At 43.8% G+C, this 23,165-nt stretch overlaps 1 protein-coding gene across 2 annotated transcripts in view; it reads left to right on the top strand.

Annotated features, from left to right (window-relative positions):
- The window catches only part of STAC (SH3 and cysteine rich domain), a 335,966-nt gene that overhangs the window by 290,362 nt on the left and 22,439 nt on the right, over positions 1 to 23,165 (top strand). For both annotated transcript variants that reach the window (XM_075586507.1, XM_075586508.1), the window contains exons 8-9: positions 2,717 to 2,799; positions 17,118 to 17,169. In XM_075586507.1, the coding sequence (XP_075442622.1) occupies positions 2,717 to 2,799; positions 17,118 to 17,169 (135 nt within the window). The remainder of the gene's footprint in view (positions 1 to 2,716; positions 2,800 to 17,117; positions 17,170 to 23,165) is intronic.

Here is a 23,165-nt window from a genome sequence, read left to right on the forward strand (position 1 = left end):
ATCTTTAAATTTGCCGCTGATGGTTTGACGCTTGGAATCTGAGGTCCTGATTGGCTGCAAGGTTTCTTATAGGTTTTAGAGTCCCATTCAGAAACCACTACAACAAATCAGCACGTGGGAATTCTCCTGACAGCCCTTTCTTAGCCCAGGGCGGAGGTACTCATGTATAACTACAGTACTCCTCCTATTCTAACACCATGGCGTCCCTGAGGCTTTCAACTCCGGGTCTGGAGTAGACTCAGTGGTGCCAAGGTTGGAAGCCATCTGGTCTCTCAGAACCATGGACTTGGAATCCCACAGCACATATACAATGTTTCAAGCCTTCACACCCCCTGTCCTGATTCTAGTCACCACCAGGAGGGTTCATTTGATGTATCCATTATTGGATTGTTTACTCCATTTCCTTCTGGTGTCACCCAATACCTTGTGTTTTAATTGTTTTTATGATATTTGAATACGCGTCGTTGTCTTGTGTAATTAATAAAACTTTATTGTTTTTCCTACATCAGGCTTTTATTGGTAACCGTCCGCCCACAGTGTTGGGAGCGGTTACTTTCTGTACCCCATACAGCTCATTTGATCATACATCAGGGAGCACTATACCCCTAATACAATTAACAGCCTTGTTGTGCAGTGTTAAAAGGGATCTGTGGGAGACCTCTTGTGTCTTCTTGTTTGCTTGTTCTACACATGATACATAAACCTTGACCCCTTGCAGACGCAATTACCAGAATGCCCTCCTACTATCTGTATGTTCTTCCTACCTATCAATTAGATTGTAAGAGCAGGGACTCCTCTTCCTAAATGTTACTTTTATGTCTGAAGCACTTATTCCCATGATCTGTTATTTTTATTATTTGTTACTTATATGATTGTCACGTGTATTACTACTGTGAAGCGATATGTACATTAATGGTGATATATAAAGACATACATACAGTACATACATATCCATCCTTTCATTCCTCATACAAGCTGTGCATACTGTATTAGTTCTGTTTTATGAGGTAGACCATGCACCATTTTATAGTCCTTCTTGGCACCATCTCTAAATTATTTATGTCTCTCTGGAGATAAGGTCTCTGGAACTGAACACAGTACTCTAGGTGAGGTTTAACAATGTTATAAAGCATAAGGCTTTCCCTATCGGTTTGTTACATTGCTTGCCTACTTTTACATCACCAGAAATTGGGACTCCCAGGTCCCTTTCCTTTATACTTAAGTAATAATCCCAGAAGAACAGGGCATTACTCGCCAATAATGCCCTGGATGAAAGAGTTGAAGGCCCGAGGCGAAGTCGAGGGACTTTAACCCAGCCAGGGCATTATTGGCCAGTAATGCCCTGTTCTGAGGGGATTATTACTATTATAGATTAATGGAAACTTTTTTCATAAATAATAGACACTTTTGTATAGTTATATAGATGTTTTTATTAAAATAAAATGATAAATACATGAATCCACCTCTATATACTCTTACACTGCAGATATCTATATCCACACACTGCCGCCCCCTCTGTGTAAACACACACACACACACAACACAGCAGCTCAACACAACACACCAGATCTACACACCTACAAACTGCTGCTACACACACACACATACAGTAACACACAACACACACAAAACAGCACCTCTACACACACAGTAACTCTACACACACAAGCACACCACACACACACACACACACACACACACACACACACACACACACACACACACACTCACATACACACACTGGAGCTCTACACACACAACACAGCACCTCTACACACACAACACAGCACCTCTACACTCACAACACAGCACCTCTACACACACAACACAGCACCTCTACACACAACACAGCACCTCTACACACAACACACACCTCTACACACACAAACTGCTGCTACACACACACATACAACACAACAGCACAGCACACACACACACACAGCTGCTGCTACACTCATAAACACTGCTGCTGCTGACACACACACAAACACACACACAAAAACTACAGCCAGAAACAAACTGCAGACAGACACTAACTTGCTTTGCAGACTCCCCCCACCCACCCTACATATTCAACTGAATCTGCTCAGTTCACAGAGCAAGAGAGGAGTCAACCCATGGCTGATACTTCTTAACCAATCCCCTGCCCTGTCTCAGAGCTTTTCCTACTTTTAGACCAATCCCCTGCCCTGTCTCAGCTGTTCTGAAAGCTGATTGGCTGGAAATAATCACATTGAAATCAACACTTTGCAAGCAGCTTAAATTCAGGGCATTACTGATTGGATAATGCCCGGAATTTTAATCAGAGGGCAGGAATTTCAATAATGCCCAGAATTTGACTGCTTTAGCCTATAATTGTTGATATTATAATGCCAATAATACAGTAACATTGAGGCTTCTTCTATCCATCTTTTTTCACAAAAATACTTAACTGATTCAACTAAGGTGTTTTCAAAGAGCAATTGCATATGTAAAAATATTCATTATACATGCAAAAAAGGCAACAATTTAATCTATTTTGACTATTAAATATGTTTATTTCTCTATCTCCTGCATTTTTATCCAAAATGGAAAAAAAACTTTTGTAAGTATTGAAAGTCCAATATTCACCTGTTTTGGACAAAAGATTTGCACATCTCAACTTGTTATTTGTACCATTACAGCAGTCCATACACTGGACATTTAACCAACCAATGTTATCTTTCTTTTGCTGCAGGTACCTTTATATAAAGATGCAGTGGATACTTTTGTTGCTTTGTACAAATTTGCACCACAAGAAAATGAAGACTTGACAATGAGGTAATTGAGGATGGATCATGTTGTAAATGACTGTAAATGTAGAATCACATCCAATTTGTGATATCAGAAAATGATCTTGAATTATACCAAGGAAGCATTAATAACAGGTGGATTGCCCTTTTGGTGTTCACTCTGAGGGCCCTTATAATGATCAGTGAATGTAATGCCCTTTTTTTCTAATTTTTCTTGGGGAAATCGGTTCACTGTGAAACATGATCTGAACGGAAGAGGTGGACCCTTCTGTTTAGTTCACATCAGCATGGGTACGTTGTGACCATGTGATTGTTGAGGAGCGATCACATGGTCATGACTTGATGTAGGGGCCTCCGACACTGAAGGGGGTACAAAGGTTTTAATACATATGGTGTCTGTTTTTTTTTACCTCAGATTTGCATGATATTTGCCATGATATTTGGGGGTTATGTATAAAAGGCTGTTGGCTGCAAAATGTGGGGGGAAAAACAATAGCAAAAAAACTGCATCAGATTTATCAAATTAAAAATCCCTTAGGATACAATGGCTTTTTGGTGCTTAGATAAATATGGTGCAGTGTATTGCTCTAGTTGGAGACTTTGAGACATAACACCCAGAGCTGACTATTTTTTAAAGTCTCCTGGCTGTATAAGTAGGGCAAACCGAGTGCATAAAATAGAGCTATATTTAACAATGGGGGAACTTTGTTACTGGCTTTGGCCAGCTTTTAACTGCACTAAATCACAAATAAGCATATGCTTAATTTATTTAACCCCTTCAGGGCACTTTCACATACTTCACAAAGTTTAGTTCATAAGACAATAAGAAATTGCATATATTCAGTGTAAGTACCTGCTAAATGGAATCTACCTTAATGAGGTTGTCAGGCTGAATCATGTCTTGATCCAAAGATGCAACCAAATAACTCCTTTGTTACACAGACTTAGGTTGTAAATGTCAAAATTTCAAAATGTCACTAGTATATTTTAGTCCAATTGGTTGGAGCGCAGGAATTGTTGTTTGGTTTCCATATTTATCAAAGCAAAGGAATTGCATGAAAGTAATGAGAGTTTGCCCCTTGAGAAATCTGGTGCAATTCCTTTTGCACAGACTTTGCCCCAATCTTTCATCCTACTTTAATAAATAACCCCCAGAGGCTCCTAAATGCCCAGTTAAATGCATTTCTTGCACAAAAAACTGCACCAAATGTATCAATTTAATTTTGTAATTTTTTTATTTTATTAGATTTCTTTGTTCGCCCACGGTGTCTTACTGGCGTATATAACTGAGCCACTTTCATAGCCATTGTGCAAAAATAAGTGAGAACTTTTAATAGTAGGCAATAACTCTTGTATTTGGACTAGCAGAATATATTTTCACATAGGGGTATATAGCCTCATATAAAACAGCTAAAACAGCTAAAAATCCCATTTGAAATCTATAGGATTTTTTTCTTGGATACATACTATATAGTGCCATTGTTTTCCCAGAATTGCTCTTTTTTTGCCTTAATACATTTGCCCGTATTTGGGGCAGGGACTTTCATTCCCTGCTTAAAGATATGTTATCCTTTTTGTATTATAATTCCCTGTATGTTATTTCTATTTTGTTAAGCACTTCGTACATTCTTTGTGCTATTTAAATAAGCATATACATACAAACATTGTAAAGCTATTTTATAATACTTGACCTTAGGAAAAATGCATTGCTCTTGAAAGCTTGTCTTGAAAATATATTTTTGGGTTAGTCCAAAAAATGTAAAAAAATATATAATTTATAAATTATTATAAATGCATTCTTTTTAAAAGTTATATTTAGTAGCATTGGTTGCCTCAGAACTACTTTAGTGCCCATTTGGGTCTTATTACAGTATATGGACACTGCTATTGACTTGAACAGGAGTTTCTGTTTGATAGTATCCTGATTATCACTATTAGTGTAATGAATAACCCACTAATGCCCAAATCCACAGAGATCCATAATTAACTTAATGTGGCGCTAATTTAAATTAACGCCTCATTCAGCATTAACGGGTATCTTCACAGCTTTATAACGCAGTGTTAGGTGCTGTTTGCAGCCTGAAAGGACATTGTGTTAACTATAATGGACATTAGTGCTAATGCTATGTTAAGGAGTTGTTTCCCCTTAACAACACATACTGTACTGTATCCACAAAGGACCATTAAAGTTAATGCAGGAATTTAACTTGATGTTAAGTTATAGCTAAACTTGGTGTTACTCACAGGTAGACTCTGAAATAGGGCTTTCACATGGTTTAGATGAGTGTAACACCACAGTAAGTTATTATTTAACATAGCATTAGTTACGTTGCTATATCCCTCTCCTTTCCTCTATTTTTTTTATATGTGTATGTATATATTTATTTATATAGCGCCAAAAGTGTACTCAGCGCTTCTCAAAGAATACAGTACAGGGAATTATTATAATATAATTAGCGCAGCAAAATCAGACAATAGGAAAGGAAATCCCTGCCCCAAAGAGCTTACAATCTAAGTGGTGTGATGGGAGACTCACAGAGACAGCAGGTCAGGGAATAAGTGCAGTAGATGGCAGTGCTTGGCCACAATGTTTGGTAGGAGTGACTGTGGGTGTGGGACAATAGCCATGAGTGCAGGATATTGTGATACTTGATTTGTGGGTGAATTTTAAAGTTAGTTAGTATTAAATCAGATAGGTTAACACCATTAGTAGGGGAAGAGCTGTCAGGGAGGTGCGGGTGGCAGCAGGTGTGTATATATCTGGGTCCAGGATTAGGAGAGATATCCCCAGTAGCAGGAAGGAGTAGATAGAGGGTGTGAATAGAGGATTTGTGTGGGTGCTTTTTATTGAGGGGTAAACAAATTGTTGAGAGAGAGGTGTATAAATAATGGTGCAGTGTATGGGCACAGGCATAGGTCGAGGTGAGGATAGATGAAGAAATGTGGATAGGAGGGGAGTGGGGAAGTGTGAGAGAACAGAAACGTTTACAAAGGAGTGAGGAAACAATAAACAAAAAAGCAATAGGGAGAGCATAGTGAGATGCAGGAGGAGAGACTTCTCAGGTTTTGGATGATAGGAAAAGTACAAATTATAAGAGCATTTAGAAAGTCACGTTCTCACAGTTACAGTGTTGTTGTAGTGCAGAGTCCAGATCTTCATTCTTCACCTCTAATTCCAACTCCAGTGTAGCCCTGGTACCCTCCGGCTCCCAGAGACCCCCCTCACGAAGTGCCGAGTGGTCGCGGGTGCCGCCGGAGGCAGTGACGGACCCGCCGGCACAACACGAAGGTGGGGGCCAGTACAGGGAGCGCTCCGAGCGCTCAGAGTCCCGGCGGCGCACTTGGCTAGCGGGGGCCGCCATGACAGGTTGCGCGAGCGTGTGAGTGATCGCGCATGCGCAGGGACAGTCAGGGAGTTGCGGCGGCCATTGGAGACTCGCACATGCATAGGGAGGCAGGCACCAGGTGCCTCATGGTGGCCAATGAGGGCCCAGGATTCCCAGACAGGGAGATAGATACATTTTGCGGGCCTTGGAGCACGGAAGTTGGAGCTGGGAGCAGGAAGGGCAAGGAAGGGTGTAGGGAGAAAGTGGCTCCTACACCAGGTAAGGTTCCCCAGATCCCAGGCAGGCCCCAACTCCCCACTAGGTTAGTGGGTAATTACTGAGGGACGGCCCCTAGGTTAGGGACCCTGCCCTTAGGTGCGTGTGGTGTGCAGTCTTGTCAGTGTCACGGCTGTCAGTGCTGTGAGGGCTGACAAGAAGGCATCGTGTGTGTGTGCAGCATGTTTGCTGCAGGTACCAAGCAGGTTGCAGTGTGTTGCTACAGGTGCTGGGAGTATTAGGTAGAAGTTAGTCAGAGGGGACCCGGGTGGTGAAGGGAGAGGTGGTGTGGGTGCAGGGGGTCAGTGACCCACCTGCATAGGACAGGCTACCCCGTAGGCCCCTAGGAGTGTTCCCTGAAGTCACTTAAGGTTGCTGTGCTGTAGGGATGGCCTATAGTAGCAACGAGCATCACCCTTACTGAGTACCAGCTAGGGACAAAAGGACAAGAGTGTGGAGCAGGTTTGCTGGCGAGTCGTCTGGGACCAGACGGCTGGACATTGAGACCCAGAAGGCAGACCGCGATCCGCCTGACCATTTTCAAAGAGGTACCGGTCACCGCCGTGACCGGGAGGTATTATAACAACAAGTGCACCAACACCGGTCACCAGGTGCTGATCCCGCCTTAGGCTCAACTATTTAAGGACACTAGCGAGTGGCTAGAGGACCGAGCCTATACCAACATATTGCTATACATGGACATGGTGTGTGGGGCACTGCGGTGAGGGGACGTAGATGTACTCCTGATGAGTGAGGGAGCCGCTAAGGTTATACTGTTAGAGTATACGTGTACATGTTACACTGGCGACACACTTTATTCGAGCTCGGCTAGTCCCACGAATTCGGGTATACCCGGGTGTATTGAGGTTTGTGACTGTTTTCTGCCCGAGTGCATTGAGTTATTTTCCGGCAGGGATTGAAGCATTTTATTCCCGCTGGCTGCAATACTGCACAGTACATATATATATACTGCATTACAATTCATGAATTTATGCCATCTGGTAGACACGCGAAGCATTGCAGCCTATTAAATCCTAATCATTATCATTTAACAGATCAGCCGCCCGTCAGCCAGGCATGAACCCAGGCTGGGAAGGCAAATGCAACGGGGCTTGTCAGAGGTGAGGAGCGGCGCATTCCAGGTATCTGCCAGGTACATACTGGGTATTTGCTCGAATAAAGTGTGTCGGTGCAGTATGTGTTATTGCCACCCTTCGTTATCATAGTAAAGGCATTGATTGTTATACATGCTGAGTGTGTGTGTATTAATATATATTGTCCTGCGAGGAACCACTCCCTCTCTGGTGGGAGCCATCGCAGGTGGAGGCGCTGCACCAAGTACGAGGTTACTTGCCCCAGGTTCCCCGTGGCGGAAGCTCAGCCCTCCTGTGAGCCTAACAGGTAATGCACCACACCTGGTAACATTAAGTTCCCCTTACATACACCATATATGCGATTGGGGGGGGGATACCCGTTACATTTGGAGGTGCTGCTGAGATAGACCTGGGGTGCCCTATTAAGTACTCTAAATTGGTTACTGTCCCAATCATCATGTCTGCGCTCACGCCGCAACAAGTGAGCGAATGGGCCTTAGAGCTCCACGAGGAGCCCAGCCACATGGTAGCAGTAGGGAATGTTTCCACACGTGTGCCGATGAGTGGAATCTGGAAAGCCCTAAAGAAACTCCTGGGTCTAGACCAATTGTGGGTGATAGACCATAAGAATGGCGTCCCTCGTTACTGGGCTGCCGTACTAATGAGGGTGGAGAAGGAGATATGCTGGGAAAATGCCCCTCTGACTTTATCAGCCCTAGGTGCCCCACAGGAGGCTACCCTCTTATCTATGCAAAAAGCTGCGGTGTAGTTAACAGAACTGTGATCAAAATGGAGGCTCCCTCATCCAGTGAGTCACCTCTAAAATGGCGTCTCCCGCCAAGTCAGGAGAGCGCATGTGTCGCTGACTGCGAGCCTTCACAGAAAAATGTTGCAGAAAACTGTCCGTGATTGGCGGGAAAACCTAAGCCCCGCCCCCGCTAACTGAGTGGCGCAGTGCAGAGCCAGAAACACTCCTTGAAAGAGTGTGCCGTCCCTCCTTTAATTCCACCAGGGGGAGCACACCCAGTGAGCCTCAACCTGTAACAACTGTTCACCCTAAGGGAGGTACAGGATGCAGTAAAACCCACCCGCACCTGTATGTGAGCCGGCAATTACCAGGAATAGACGAACTCGTGCTACTGTGCCCCTGCTTACGGGAAACCTGGAAGAAGGGAGTTGACCTACTCCAGCTTCCACTAGACTACAGGAGGACAGAGGTTGATTGGGAAAAGTGCCTACAATGCTTTATTGCCACCTGTGATTGTTCTAGGGACGACCTGATGTGGGGGCCCGACTGTGCCTGCTGCGGGGAACGGTTCCTGAAGCCCGTGGATAATGGAACCTGCCCCGACGGAAGTGATTGGCTTCAGTACCGGGCCGGTCACTGCAGCTAACCAATCTACCCAGCCACGAAGGTTTCGGAGGGCCTGTGCACTCTAACCCCGGTTCTAGACTTGGTTGCTCACTCAGAACCGCAAATTCCAGAATCACAGGGTAAGGTGTCTCTACCCCCATCTGCGCTTAGTGATTCCAGCAACCAACAACCAACTGTGGCGATGCGCCCGCCGGCAGACCACACAAGTTAAGCTGGAGATAAACAGACATTTATCCCATCTGCTGCGGATCCTGAGATGGGCCCGTGTGCCCTACAATGGCCAGTCTGGCCTACTACGATGGTACCATCGGGTCTAGGCTGGGGATCAGTACCTAACGACGACAAGTGTGAGTTGACTACCCCAGGGGTGTCGGGTGTGAGCTTCCAGGTGATCGCGGAGCACGGTAGCTCCTTACCTCTGGCAACCAGGGCGATTAGCTCCACTTGGCATCGCGTCCTGGCGGAGGTGTCCCCCTTAGAAGATCGCTGTCCAGTGGTGCGAGTGGACCAGTACCTACCACCTATCATCCAGGTGAAGAGAAAAGGCAGCCCCATCGTGATGTCCAGTGAAGCACAAATGGCTCCAATGGAGGTGGCCGTGGAAAAGGCCTCAACTAATGCTCCTGCTGAGCAGCAGAACATCGCTGGACATCCGTGTGCCCGAGGTGAGACTGCTCATGACCTGACGGTGGGCCCGTGTGCTGCCATAACCGCTACCACAATTGAGCTGAGTGTGAGCCCGTGCGCTCCAACCCAATTGGTCCCATGACTGGGACCCCACGCTCCCGAGTGTCCAGAAAGTGAGTGGACTTCCCCGGAAGTGTCGGGGACAGGTCCCAAGACAGCCGAGGTGGGAACTGACTGGTCCCCGAGGACCTGTTGGCCACCGTGAATCACCACAGCGGTAAGGTATCAACCCTTTATCCCCTGCAGGATGAAACAGAGACTTTGAGGACAGAGACATTGCCAATTGCTCACTTCCCAGTGGAAGCCTCTCAAGTACTTAGGGACAAGGACTGTGTTGTGAGTGATCCAGTGAAATTGGCATCTCTTACGCGCAAAAAGGAGCACTCCATTCACCATGTGGTGGACCGCGGAAAAGGTCACGATATCCTGGCCTACCACATCCATGCCGCAGATGGCCGGGTAAAGGTCTGGCTAAGAGACATTGTACTATTCCTTCCACCACGGGGAGGAAGTAGTAAGGACCCTGTGAATGTTACCCCAGAACATGCTCTCCAAGAGTTTATCCCGGGGGAGGCTCACAGACGTCAAAGTGAGGTACCCCCACATGATCAGTTAGGGGCACCCAACAAATGGTCTCAGCAAACATGCAGCTGGCCTGGGTTATCTTATGTGCACTGGACTGTACCCTATTGTTTAGAGTCAAGTGTGATAAGTTGTACATATCACGCCCTGCATTTTTATTGTATAAACGTATGCTGAGTGACGTCGTTCCCCAAGCGGGGACGTTGGATTTTTCACCAGGGGGAGAGTGTACCCCAGGTACCCTCCGGCTCCCAGAGACCCCCCTCACGAAGTGCCGAGCGGTCGCGGGTGCCGCTGGAGGCAGCGACGGACCCGCCGGCACAACACGAAGGTGGGGGCCAGTGCAGGGAGCGCTGAGAGTGCTCAGAGTCCCGTGGTGCACCCGGCTAGCGGGGGCCACCATGACAGGTTGCGCGAGCGTGTGAGTGATCGCGCATACGCGGGGACAGTCAGGGAGTTGCGGCAGCCATTGGAGACTCGCGCATGCGCAGGAGGATCGCGCACGCGGCCCCAATGGATTAGCAGCCTCCACGGGACTACATGTCCCATGATGCATAGGGAGGCAGGCACCAGGTGCCTCATGGTGGCCAATGAAGGCCCAGGATTCCAAGGCAGGGAGATAGATACATTTCACGTGCTTTGGAGCACGGCAGTTGGAGCTGGGAGCAGGAAGGGGAAGGAAGGGTGTAGGGAGCAAGTGGCTCCTACACCAGGTAAGGTTCCCCAGATCCCAGGCAGGCCCCAACTCCCCACTAGGTTAGTGGGTAATTACTGAGGGACGGCCCCTAGGTTAGGGACCCTGCCCTTAGGTGCGTGTGGTGTGCAGTCTTGTCAGTGTCACGGCTGTCAGTGCTGTGAGGGCTGACAAGAAGGCATCGTGTGTGTGTGCAGCACGTTTGCTGCAGGTACCAAGCAGGTTGCAGTGCATTGCTACAGGTGCTGGGAGTATTAGGTAGAAGTTAGTCAGAGGGGACCCGGGTGGTGAAGGGAGAGGTAGTGTAGGTGCAGGGGGTCAGTGACCCACCTGCATAGGACAGGCTACCCCGTACGGCCTATAGTAGCAACGAGCATCACCCTTACTGAGTACCAGCTAGGGACAAAGGGACAAGAGTGCGGAGCAGGTTTGCTGGCGAGTCGTCTGGGACCAGACGGCTGGACATTGAGACCCAGAAGGCAGACCGCGATCCGCCTGACCATTTTCAAAGAGGTACCGGTCACCGCCGTGACCGGGAGGTATTATAACAACAAGTGCACCAACACCGGTCACCAGGTGCTGATCCCGCCTTAGGCTCAACTATTTAAGGACACTAGCGAGTGGCTAGAGGACCGAGCCTATACCAACATATTGCTATACATGGACACGGTGTGTGGGGCACTGCGGTGAGGGGACTTAGATGTACTCCTGATGAGTGAGGGAGCCGTTAAGGTTATACTGTTAGAGTATACGTGTACATGTTATGTATTATTGCCACCCTTCGTTATCATAGTAAAGGCATTGATTGTTATACATGCTGAGTGTGTGTGTATTAATATATATTGTCCTGCGAGGAACCACTCCCTCTCTGGTGGGAGCCATCGCAGGTGGAGGCGCTGCACCAAGTACGAGGTTACTCTTATTATACTTGCCCCAGGTTCCCCGTGGCGGAAGCTCAGCCCTCCTGTGAGCCTAACAGGTAATGCACAACACCTGGTAACATTAAGTTCCCCTTACATACGCCATATATGCGATTGGGGGGGGGGGGGATACCCGTTACACCAGTATTAACTCCAGACACTTTATATGTGACACTTAAGAAGTTACACAGCCATATGGCACAAACAAGAAACTTTACCTTTAGTTAAACACCCATGCAGGGTATGTATGAAAGTAGTGTCACCTTTAGGTAAGACATGCTTAACTCCATGTTATTTTCAGTTAACACAGGGCATTAAGTGTATGCTATGAATTAAACAATGCCCCATGTGCATATAATTATACATCTGATTATAATATGAATGTCGTGTAACTCATCCATAGCTCCTCCTTTTAATACTCTTCCAATAGGAAACTGGAGCTAATGGGCCAAAAATCAGAGCGCATAACTTTATCCATTTATGACATTAAATGAAAGCATGCTTTTTGCATAAATATTGCTCTAAAATTGCTTTATACATTGATCTTACAGTGTTTTGCCCACTTCATACATAGTTTATAGCAAACGATAAAATTATATAGTTTTCAATATATGTATAATCATATATCAATACATATAATGGCATAAGTAGGGGGGGAAGCATATGTATTTCTTTAGTTGCATCTCTTGACAAAATATAGGAAGCCTGTCTGCCTCCACACCAAGATAAAATATTAAAACATATACACTTTAAGATTTATCAACATTTCCCTGCTACAAAGAAAATTCAAAACAGCATCAAGTGCAGTATTCAATGCTAATGTTTTGTGTCTAATAAATAGGAACATCTGGATGGACTTTTAAGAAGCCGCCCTCAGATTTCAATATGTATCCAAAGCCAGAGTAAGGGGCATTTCCATACCAACCATATAGAGTAGATAAGCCCAAGGCAGCAAGAAAGAAAAGAACCACCCACAGCCAAAAAGTTCAGGATATTTAGGGGTGCATAAGGGTTAGGATAGGCAATGGACAGAAAGAATTGGGGGTGGCTGCGGAAGACCCGGCACACACCATAGAACCCTTTGCCGTGCACTCTCCTATATACAGCTGAAGCCACCAGTATCCGATGACTTGCCTTGGAAAATGTGCGGCAATCTCCCAGTAAACTGCAACATTTCTGTGAGATTTCTGCAGCCAGACTAATGGCCCATCGGATTAACACCATGGGGGTCCCTGAAGGTCCCATTCAAACTGAATGGGACTGCAGGGACCCCCGCTGTGTTAATCCGATGGGCCATTAGTCTGGCTCCAGAATCTCACAGAAATGTTCCACCATTTGCTGTGAAATCGCCATGGTATTTTCCCAGGCAAGTCATCGGATACTGGTGGCTGCATCTGTAGGTGATAATTGATCTGACACCATACAAAACGACTAATTCATTTAATTAATTGGTTCTGAGCTAGTAAACTCTGGACACACCTCTAGTAAACAGTGGTGAAAAAATAATTAATTTAAAATACTTTATTCTATTTAATCAACAAAAGAAGTGGGGTATATCAGCACATAGATGACAAAGACACTGTATATACATTAAACACAAAATCTAGAGTAAATGTTCCCAGAATGTATATGTGAGAGTTTCCTAATAAAATACGTTTTAAATAAGGCACCAACCTAATGACTGGAATGATGGTATCCAAATCTACAATACATATTTGCCAATCTCTCTTAAAAAATTCTGGGTTGAATAGATTTTAGATTTTTTTTTTAGTTGTTGTGTTGGCAAGATGCAAACAAATATTGAGTAAAATAAAAAAGTTCAAGTTTTGTAAGAAATAGCATTGAGTTTCATGTATGCATGCAATCAGAGAATGTGGGGAGCTGTTAAGAGGGTTATTTCTTTAACATTGGAACATGTTTTGTCATAGAAAACAGACTCTTCAGTACCCAGCATCCTCACAGTTTTGACCATAATACTCGCTAATGAAAAAAGCTGTGCCCTGTGTTACATTAACCAAACTTACTTAATAAAGAAATAATGAAAACAACTCTCTAAAGGGAGTAATTACCATGGTCAAGTGAATAGCTAATTACTATCCATAGATATCTTAGTAAAAAGATACCTGTATAACATCGTGGCTACAAAACACTCTATTTAATTCTAAAGAAAACAGAGCAGCATACAAACACACCCTTTAATAGTAAATTATAAAATACAAACATAGGTCACTCACACCTTTAGAGTTCTACTACTGGTAACAAAGAGTCTGGGAATCAACCTGGAAGAAGGAGCACCTACCTCCCATGTATTTATTTGAATTGAAGATATTTTTATGGACTTGATTAACTTAATGCAGCCCTTTCCCCATAACTAAAGGAACCACTGGTACTGTCATTACCTGTTTGGCTACCAGAGGGCCTGAGCCTCTGCCACTGGTGCCTGTGGTGTCGCTTGGTCGCCTCAGTGCAGCACCTCCACCTGCGAGGGATCCTAGCATAGCGGGATAAGTCCCTCACAGGGACCAAATAGTAAATACACACAGGTATATAATAACAGGTTTTATTGAACAAAAATGTGCAATCTGCACCCCACAGTACTGTATTTAACCCACACATAACCCCAATACACCAATTGAGTGTACCCAAAGTACATAGGGTGCTTGGCACCAATATACCTGATGTCCTTCTCCCCCAATGTCAGGGCCCACCCAAAAGTGTATGGAATAGCGCTATCCCATGAACCGTTGGTGTACATGGTCTGGTACCTGCCCAGGCGCTCCAGCACTTGGGTACTGCCGAATAACAAACAGGGATCTGCTGATCCAGCGATGTCATCGTCCGTGAAAAATCCGCTTCTGCGTGGGGTGAACTCTCATTGGAGGGTCTCACCTTAAGTGTCTATATGCGCAGTGTCTTGACACAATACCCTAAGTCTGCTATAACTATGGGGAAATGCCCCTATATGGGGGAGTTTTCCTGTAGCAGCCACAACCTCAACGTGTGGGGTCTATCTGGGACCTAAGGGGCAATCTGGGTCTAGTCCCGGAACCACTGGCACTCGAACACTACCTTACCCTTCTGAGTCCTGGCTCCAACTGAAGCGTGGTGCCAAGTGCCAAATGTATCTCTTGCAGCTTGCCGTGGATACTGCAGCCCTATTGGCTGTGCTCCGCCACCTGACCAGTCACCCTGGTGAATGCTGGCACTTGTAGTCCCTCTGGCTGCTATGCAGAGCTTGGCTAATGGCCGCTGCACTATTGGGAACACTGCGCCTGGGCAAAGCTCACCCTGCGCATGCGCACGCAATCAACATGGTGGCCCCTGCTTGCTTGGTGTGCCGCAGAGCTCCGGCGACTCGGTCACCAGCCTGCCTGGTTCCCTACTCCTCCTCGGGTTCACCCGCAATACTGGCGGCACCCGCAGCTCCCGGCGGTAGCCTGTGCATCCTCCCCGCTCCTGCAATGGAGGTAAGGGGGCAAGAGGGACCTGGCTACATCTATATTAAAAGTGTATTTGTTTGGTAGAGAGCAGTGGCTATTTCAGTTTATACCATATTTCCACTTCTTTTCATGTCTATGAACTAAACACTTCATTATTGACATTCCGGCATACTGCTGAGGCAGAGTTTATTCGAGCATTTGCCCGTTCTCGGCCGCAGCAGTAACCTGGCGCGCGCATTAACCTGGACGGGCGTGCAGGGGGCGCAGGCACCCGATGACGCGTGACCGCGCATCGGTGTTGCGCGGCACGCTGAGGGAGTGCGGCTAGCACACCGGGGCATCCCCCGGCTTGCGGTGCTAGCCGTGCTGCAATAAAGTGTGTCGGTAGTGTATGGCAATCACATAACCTCTCCTCAGAGCGATCGTGTGTTCGCGGTGTCACTTAATCTGAAAACAGAAGAGGGGGAGTTCTCTTCCATTTGCCTGCGTGTCAGATCACCATAGTCCATAGGAGCGCAGCATGCAATATCCCCTGGAAAACAAGCACAAAAAGGCCACGACATAGCCACTACGTCTGGGGGCACGCAAAGGGTTAAACTGCTTATGTCACATGTACGCACTGTAGTAGGTTGGTGAGTGGTGCATTAGAAGAAAAATTACTAAATAAATATGCTTTTCATATGTTTTTTTTTTTCTCAATTTTGTTCAAACACTTACTGTGCATTGAGTGTGACTTGCTCTTTTCTCTCTTTTTTATTAACCTTTATGGCTATCTCAGATCAAAGGACTAATCACTAATTACTATTATGCTTGATAGTGTTCAAAAGCCATATTAGTGAATATTTAACACTCTTTAACCTCTTTACAGAGAAGACCCAGTGTCAGCTTAGCCATTGTCACCTTTCTATTATTGACTCTAGATGCATAGCGTCTGAAATATTGCTACGGTTCCATGACTTAAATATCCTGGCTTCAGTAGACTTCACAGGTGCGGATGAGTGATCTATTGCAGAGCATCGAATGAAATCTGCCACCTGAGATATATCTCTGCAGTTTATTCATGGTCCCAGCATTACAGCCATAACATCTAAGCAGACTTACAAAGAGCCAGTGTTGAAAGCTCATTTACCATTTGCCAGCTGAGTCATTTTGTCGCTTTGCACCAGTTCTTGAGAAAGGAAACCATACTGACTCCTTTCCCTGACACTTATTGTGTTATGAAACCCCTTTCTTTGTTACAGTCGTTAAAGCTAACAAAAGATCCACTTTAATGATTAATCCTGTGGTTTGAGAAACCTGCAGAGCATTGCAAAACAGCATGGAAGTTAATATGAATGTATACAATTGACAAAAGAGATAGAGACTGTCGAGCTGACCCATTTCTTAAAATGACATACTGTATATCATATGTATATGACATATCTCTGGCCGAACTCTGAAACAGCTACTATATAAAAACAATCATGACCTAAACTTCTTTTTTTTTTTAAAGCAACCTGCCTGCAGACATTTTGCAGAAACAAACGTGCTTTTCTTCTGCTTACAACTTATTTCTGAGACAAACTTGTCAAAACTGCATTTTATTGCTTTTCTTTTCATTTACAAACGTGTAAAAACTGGAAATAAAATACGAGTGTGAGCAACACATTATTTGTGTTGCGACTAGTTTCAGTGAAAACTCCTTAATGTGATTATATAATCACTCCATTGTTTATAAACAGATAGATAGATAGATAGATAGATAGATAGATAGATAGATAGATAGATAGATAGATAGATAGATAGATAGATAGATAGATAGATAGATAGATAGATAGATAGATAGATAGATAGATAGATAGGAGTAGACAGACAGTTTATGTAAATAAGTCAAGGGATACATTGGTATATATTTGAAAATGCTGTTGTCATAGGTTTTTTAATGTGTACAGTATAGTATGTCTTTATTGCAGGCCAGGTGATAGAATAACTATCCTGGATGATTCAAATGAGGACTGGTGGAAGGTACATTTTATATCTTCTTATGTGTAACCTACAGTTTTAAATAGCCAACACTTTTATAATAATGGTTATATACTGTACCACAACATACAGTATCATCAATTTCCCAGAGAATTGCAAGATATTGCGTAAAACAAAAATCCCATTTATTTATTTTTAGATATGATTCGAATCGGGGGTTAGATCTAATTTTAGATACTGGGATCCCCCGGGCCCCCTAAATACTCACATATGAAGTTAGCAGTGTTTGTGCTTAGGAAGCCACTAGCTATGACATCGCGGCTTCCTTTAGGCTGGAAATTTGGAGACAATTTCCCATGGAGGGAGAAGAAGTACCGGTAACCTCACCAGTGAGTATCACACGGTTTAGGTCCGGGAAACTCCTGGGTTCAAATAAAAATAATAATTATTATTATTATTATTATAATAAAATAAAAAAATAGGTTAAAAAAAAATGAGCAGCTGGGATTGGTGCTTTAAATATTATATTTTCAGTGTACTTTGCTGACATAGTTATGTGTCTCTCCCTTTCTTCTTTTAAAAACCCCTAATGTCCTATTGATCAGGATAAAATAATGCTTTTTCATAGAGATGAACAAACTGTTCATGAATGCGCAAAAAAATGTGCTAGGTTTGTTTGTCGAAAAAAATTGCGACAAACAGTTTATAAATACAAATTTGCTGGATCATATGACCTTAAAGTGCAAGGTCACATGTCCAATGTGCAGGTTACATGTCTATGTTACCTAGTATTTTTTTTTTAAAATAAATAACATTTTGTTATGCTGAATTTGTTTGTAAAATGTGAAACATAGGGTGACTTTAAAATGGTGTTCCCTCTAAAGTGTTTCTGTAAAAAAACAGTAAGAATAATTGGACTAGGTTGGAAGTGGGGGGGGGGGAGGAAGGGAGGGGTCTCCTGAGCTCAACTGTGTTTATTTCAGTTCTGGGAACACCCTACTTCTCGAGATACTTACCTGTGATGGGGCTGCCAGTAGCATCACTTGCAGTTTTCTGTAGGCCACAAGGGGTGAATAATAACACATTTGAAATACTGGCAGCCCCTTTAGAGATAAGTATCTCAGGGAGCAGGGGGTCGCCAAAACTGAAATGAACACAGTTCTGGCCCGGAAAACCTCTGATTCCCACTGAGGAGGGGAATACTTTTGTATTTTTTAAAGGTAGAGTTTCTTTAACGTCCCCCATGAAAATGTTGTGAAATGATTGCAATATTCTCCCCTCAAACAAATTACAAAATTAAAACTGGAACAGTGTGCGTATCTGTAATATTTCTGATGATGTTGGTGATCTAATCTCTTCTCCCCAGCAGGGTATTTTAGATCTATTTTAGAATACTCTCAAGTGCTAAATACGTCCCCTGAAAACTCCTTTCAAACACCATGTGGCTAGATACCTGTGCTCAAACGAGTGCACACCTAGATACCTGGGAAATATGTTAATAGGAGTCATTACAACATACTTTGCATATCCTAATATGGACATGCACTGTTAACATGTCGTTTGCATACTTAAGGTGGTGTTACTTCCACCCAGACTCTAAAATAGAGAGAGAGAGAGAGAGAGAGAGAGAGAGAGAGAGAGAGAGAGAGATGCAAAGTATATTCAAATTATTTAAGTTAAGCATATGACCCAAGTATCTCAGCTGTGCTCCTTTTTGTGCACAGGTTTCTTCCGTCCCTATATGTTCTCTAAAGATGTGTTGGGGGGGGGGGTAATATGCATTCTTATCTATCTTAGGAAAAGGTGTATATAAAAATAATTAGGGCCTCATTCAGAAAGCCTCGATAAGGCCCTTATCGAGCACTTATCGACCAAAATGGCTACTCCTATTCAGTAAGCCTTGATAAGTGCTCGATAACGGCCTGTATCAACGCAAAATTTTATCACCAACACAAATTCGATCAGCCGCTTATCGACCATTTTCTGAAGGATCATAAACTCACGCGATTCAGATACCCGCGAGTCAGCTGTCGCGGCCTATCGCAGCCCATCGCAGCCCTAAAAGGCGTTCTTCTCCCCAAATCCAATTCACCTCAAACTTTAGGTAAATTGGTGGGGAGATGGCCTCGATGAGCTGCGATGTGTCGGGACTTAGAAAAAATCAGGCCCCTTTCCTGCCTCGGATTGATGCCGGGGGTCTCCGGAGCTGGTAGCCATTAATAGCAGCTCCGGACCCCCCCCGGCATGCATCTGATGCAGGAAACATGCATGTACAGCAACTTCATTACTTTAGCGGCTAACCGCTAAGGCAATGAAGGGGTTAAACACCCGTGGCAGGCTTACTGTAAAGACATACAATACAATACACTACTGTGGCTAGCGAGGGTGGGTGAAGGGGGAATTTGGCCCTTAGTGGCTGTTTAGGCCTTGCGGGGGGACTTAACCCCTTCATTACCTTAGCGGTTAATACCGCTAAGGTAATAAAGGGGTTAACCCAACCACTACCCCCTCGCAAGGTCTAAACACCCATCCTTAGGGCTCATACCCCCTTCACCCATCCATGAGGCCTAAGCACCCACCCCGGACTGACTATACCCACCCTGTACCCATTGAGTAGTATAGTGGCACATCATACCCATATAATAATAATATGGGCATGATAAGCCTCTATAGCACTCAATGGGCACCCTAATGACAATACATTAATACACAAGACACACAATAATAAAACCTAACTAAACTCCAAAAAAACACACTTCACTAAATAAAAACAGTAGCCAGCTAATCCAATCAATACAAGCAATAACAACATCAACAATTAATTAATTAAACCATTAACCAATCAAACCAATTCATTCCTAAATCAACTCAAAATGAATAGTAACACTAACCAATCCAAACAATTAATTACTCCAACATTAATGAATTTAAACAGTAAAATAGAAAGAAAGAAATTCTAACAATATCTGAACTAACCATAAAACGCATTAGCTAACATAATATAACATTAAGTACAAACGAACACCAATCGCAAACCTTTTATTACATTAAGCATGAACAAACAAACAATGACATCCACATAATAAATTAAATGAAAAAATGCAACAGCAATACCAAGCGAGAAATGCCCCCCAAATATTGGCATAATAATGTATTAATCTGTACCCTAAAGAGGTACAGATTAATATATTATCAATGTGCCTCCAGCCAAAAAATCAAAAAACACATCCAAAGAATAAACCTGTAAAAAGAGACATTTACAAACATTGAATATATTACTTACCATTAGAAGCTGTGGCCCTCCGACTCCCGGGGTAACAGGAAGCTCACGTATCTTGAAGCCCTCCAACAGCATCCGGTGCCACCCGCCATGAAGATCCGGATCAGGTACCCCAATCTTCTTTTTTCTTTCTTTAATCACCACCTTCTATCTTCATCTGTAACCATTTCTTGATCTTCTTTATCTTCTTTCTTCATCTGTCAATCCAAAATACCCTATGTTAAATCCCAACCGATGTTGTCTCGTCGGCTTCTTGGGCTCAAATGAGGCGTCACGGCCTTAAATAGTGCTTGTGATGTCACATTTAGCCTCAAAATGGATAACAGCCATCTGATTGGCTGTTAAAACCATGTTCCGACTTTAATTTTTATTTTTTGACATGACGTCACTTAAAGGGAATGATGCCAGCCAATCAGAAGGGATGTGCTTCATTTGCCTTTAAGATGACGTCACGAAGCCAGCGTCACATGGTATTTCAGCCAATCAGATCGTGGGAACCAATGCCACACTCTGATTGGCTGAAATACCTTGTCACACCGGCCATCTTGGATTTAGTGACGTCATCTTAAAGGCAAATTAAGCACAGCCATTCTGATTGGCTGGCATGATTCCCTTTAACATGACGTCACTAAATCCAAGATGGCCGCTGTGTCACGTATTTCAGCCAATCAGAGTGTGGAATTGGTTCCCACGATCTGATTGGCTGAAATACTATGTGACGCCGACTTCGTGACGTCATCTTAAAGCAAATGAAGCACAGCCATTCTGATTGGCTGGCATCATTCCCTTTAAGTGACGTCATGTCAAAAAAAATTAAAGTCGGAACATGGTTTTAAAAGCCAATCAGGTGGCTGTTAACCCTTTTGAGGCTAAATGTGACGTCACAAGCCCTACTTAAGGCTGTGACGCCTCATTTGAGCCCAAGAAGCCGACGAGACAACATCGGTTGGGATTTAACATGGGGTATTTTGGATTGACAGATGAAGAAAGAAGATAAAGAAGATCAAGAAATGGTTACAGATGAAGATAGAAGAAGATGATTAAAGAAAGAAAAAAGAAGATTTGGGTAACTTATCCGGATCTTCATGGCGGATGGCATCGGATGCTGTTGGAGGCCTTCAAGGTACGTGAGCTTCCTGTTACCCCGGGAGTCGGAGGGCCACCGCTTCTAATGGTAAGTAATATATTCAATGTTTGTAAATGTCTCTTTTTACAGGTTTATTCTTTGGATTTGTTTTTTGATTTTTTTGGGGAGGCACATTGACGGATAATATATTAATCTGTACCTCTTTAGGGTACAGATGAATACATTATTATGCCAATATTTGGGGGGCATTTCTCGCTTGGTATTGCTGTTGCTTTTTTTCATTTAATTTATTATGTGGATGTCATTGTTTGTTTGTTCATGCTTAATGTAATAAAAGGTTTGCGATTGGTGTTCGTTTGTATTTAATGTTATATTATGTTAGCTAATGTGTTTTATGGTTAGTTCAGATATTGTTAGAATTTCTTTCTTTCTATTTTACTGTTTAAATTCATTAATGTTGGAGTAATTCATTGTTTGGATTGGTTAGTGTTACTATTCATTTTGAGTTGGTTTAGGAATTAATTGGTTTGATTGGTTAATGTTTTAATTAATTCATTGTTGATGTTGTTATTGCTTGTATTAATTGGATTAGCTGGCTACTGTTTTTATTTAGTGAAGTGTGTTTTTTTGGAGTTTAGCTAGGTTTTATTATTGTGTGTCTTGTGTATTAATGTATTGTAATTAGGTTGGCCATTGAGTGCTATAGAGGCTTATCATGCCCATATTATTATTATATGGGTATGATGTACCACTATACTACTCAATGGGTATAGGGTGGGTAGTCAGTCAGGGGTGGGTGCTTAGGCCTCCTGGGTTTGTATCGAGTCAGGGTGGGTTAACCCCTTAATGACTATAGCGGTTAGTAACCGCTAAGGTGATTACGGGGTTAGGGGCCATTAGAATGTCTTTATTATGTATATATGCTTTCTTGCTACGGAGGACAGAGGAACCTGCTGTTGTGGTAAGTATAACTGTATTTATTTACTTTATTTTTGTATGCTAATGCAGTGTTTATTAATGGGCAAATAATCTATTATCCATATCTGTATAATAGTAATTTGCCCCATTACTGTACCATATGGGTTTGGGCGGAGGGGGGGGGGGCGTGTATTAATGTTTATTAAAATATTTATTAATATACATTTCTTTCATAGTGTAGATGTGCAGAGGTTCTCCGGAGCTGAACCACGTTGGCTTTATGTCCAGGGACCCCCTGCTTCCCGGGATACAGGCACCTTTATGGGGTCATGTGATCCCGCGTCACGTGACCGGGACATTTCCTTGCAGCACCCTATAAAAGTGCCTGTATCTCGGGAAGCAGGGGGTCCCTGGACCTGAAACCAACGTGGTTCAGCTCCGGAGACCCCCTGCAAATATACACTATGAAAGAAATGTATATTTAAATAAATAATTTTCGGGTGACATTTCAGCTGGGAGAGGCGGCTCTCTCAGAGCCGCTCTCTCTGCAGCAGAAATGAATTGCCGGTTCAGGCCTTTTCAGAGGCTCGAGGCTCTCGCTGGCAGCAACTCGCCCGTTTTGGGAATTTTGCTATCACTGGTAATCGAGCCTTTCTGAATACCATGATAGCAACACCCCAAAAAGCGTCATTTTAAAAGCCCTGGCGATAATTTTTATCAACCCTCTCTGAATGAGGTCCTTAGCATCATTAA

This window comes from Ascaphus truei, chromosome 2 (assembly GCF_040206685.1).
Source record: "Ascaphus truei isolate aAscTru1 chromosome 2, aAscTru1.hap1, whole genome shotgun sequence".
Classification (NCBI taxonomy): domain Eukaryota; kingdom Metazoa; phylum Chordata; class Amphibia; order Anura; family Ascaphidae; genus Ascaphus; species Ascaphus truei.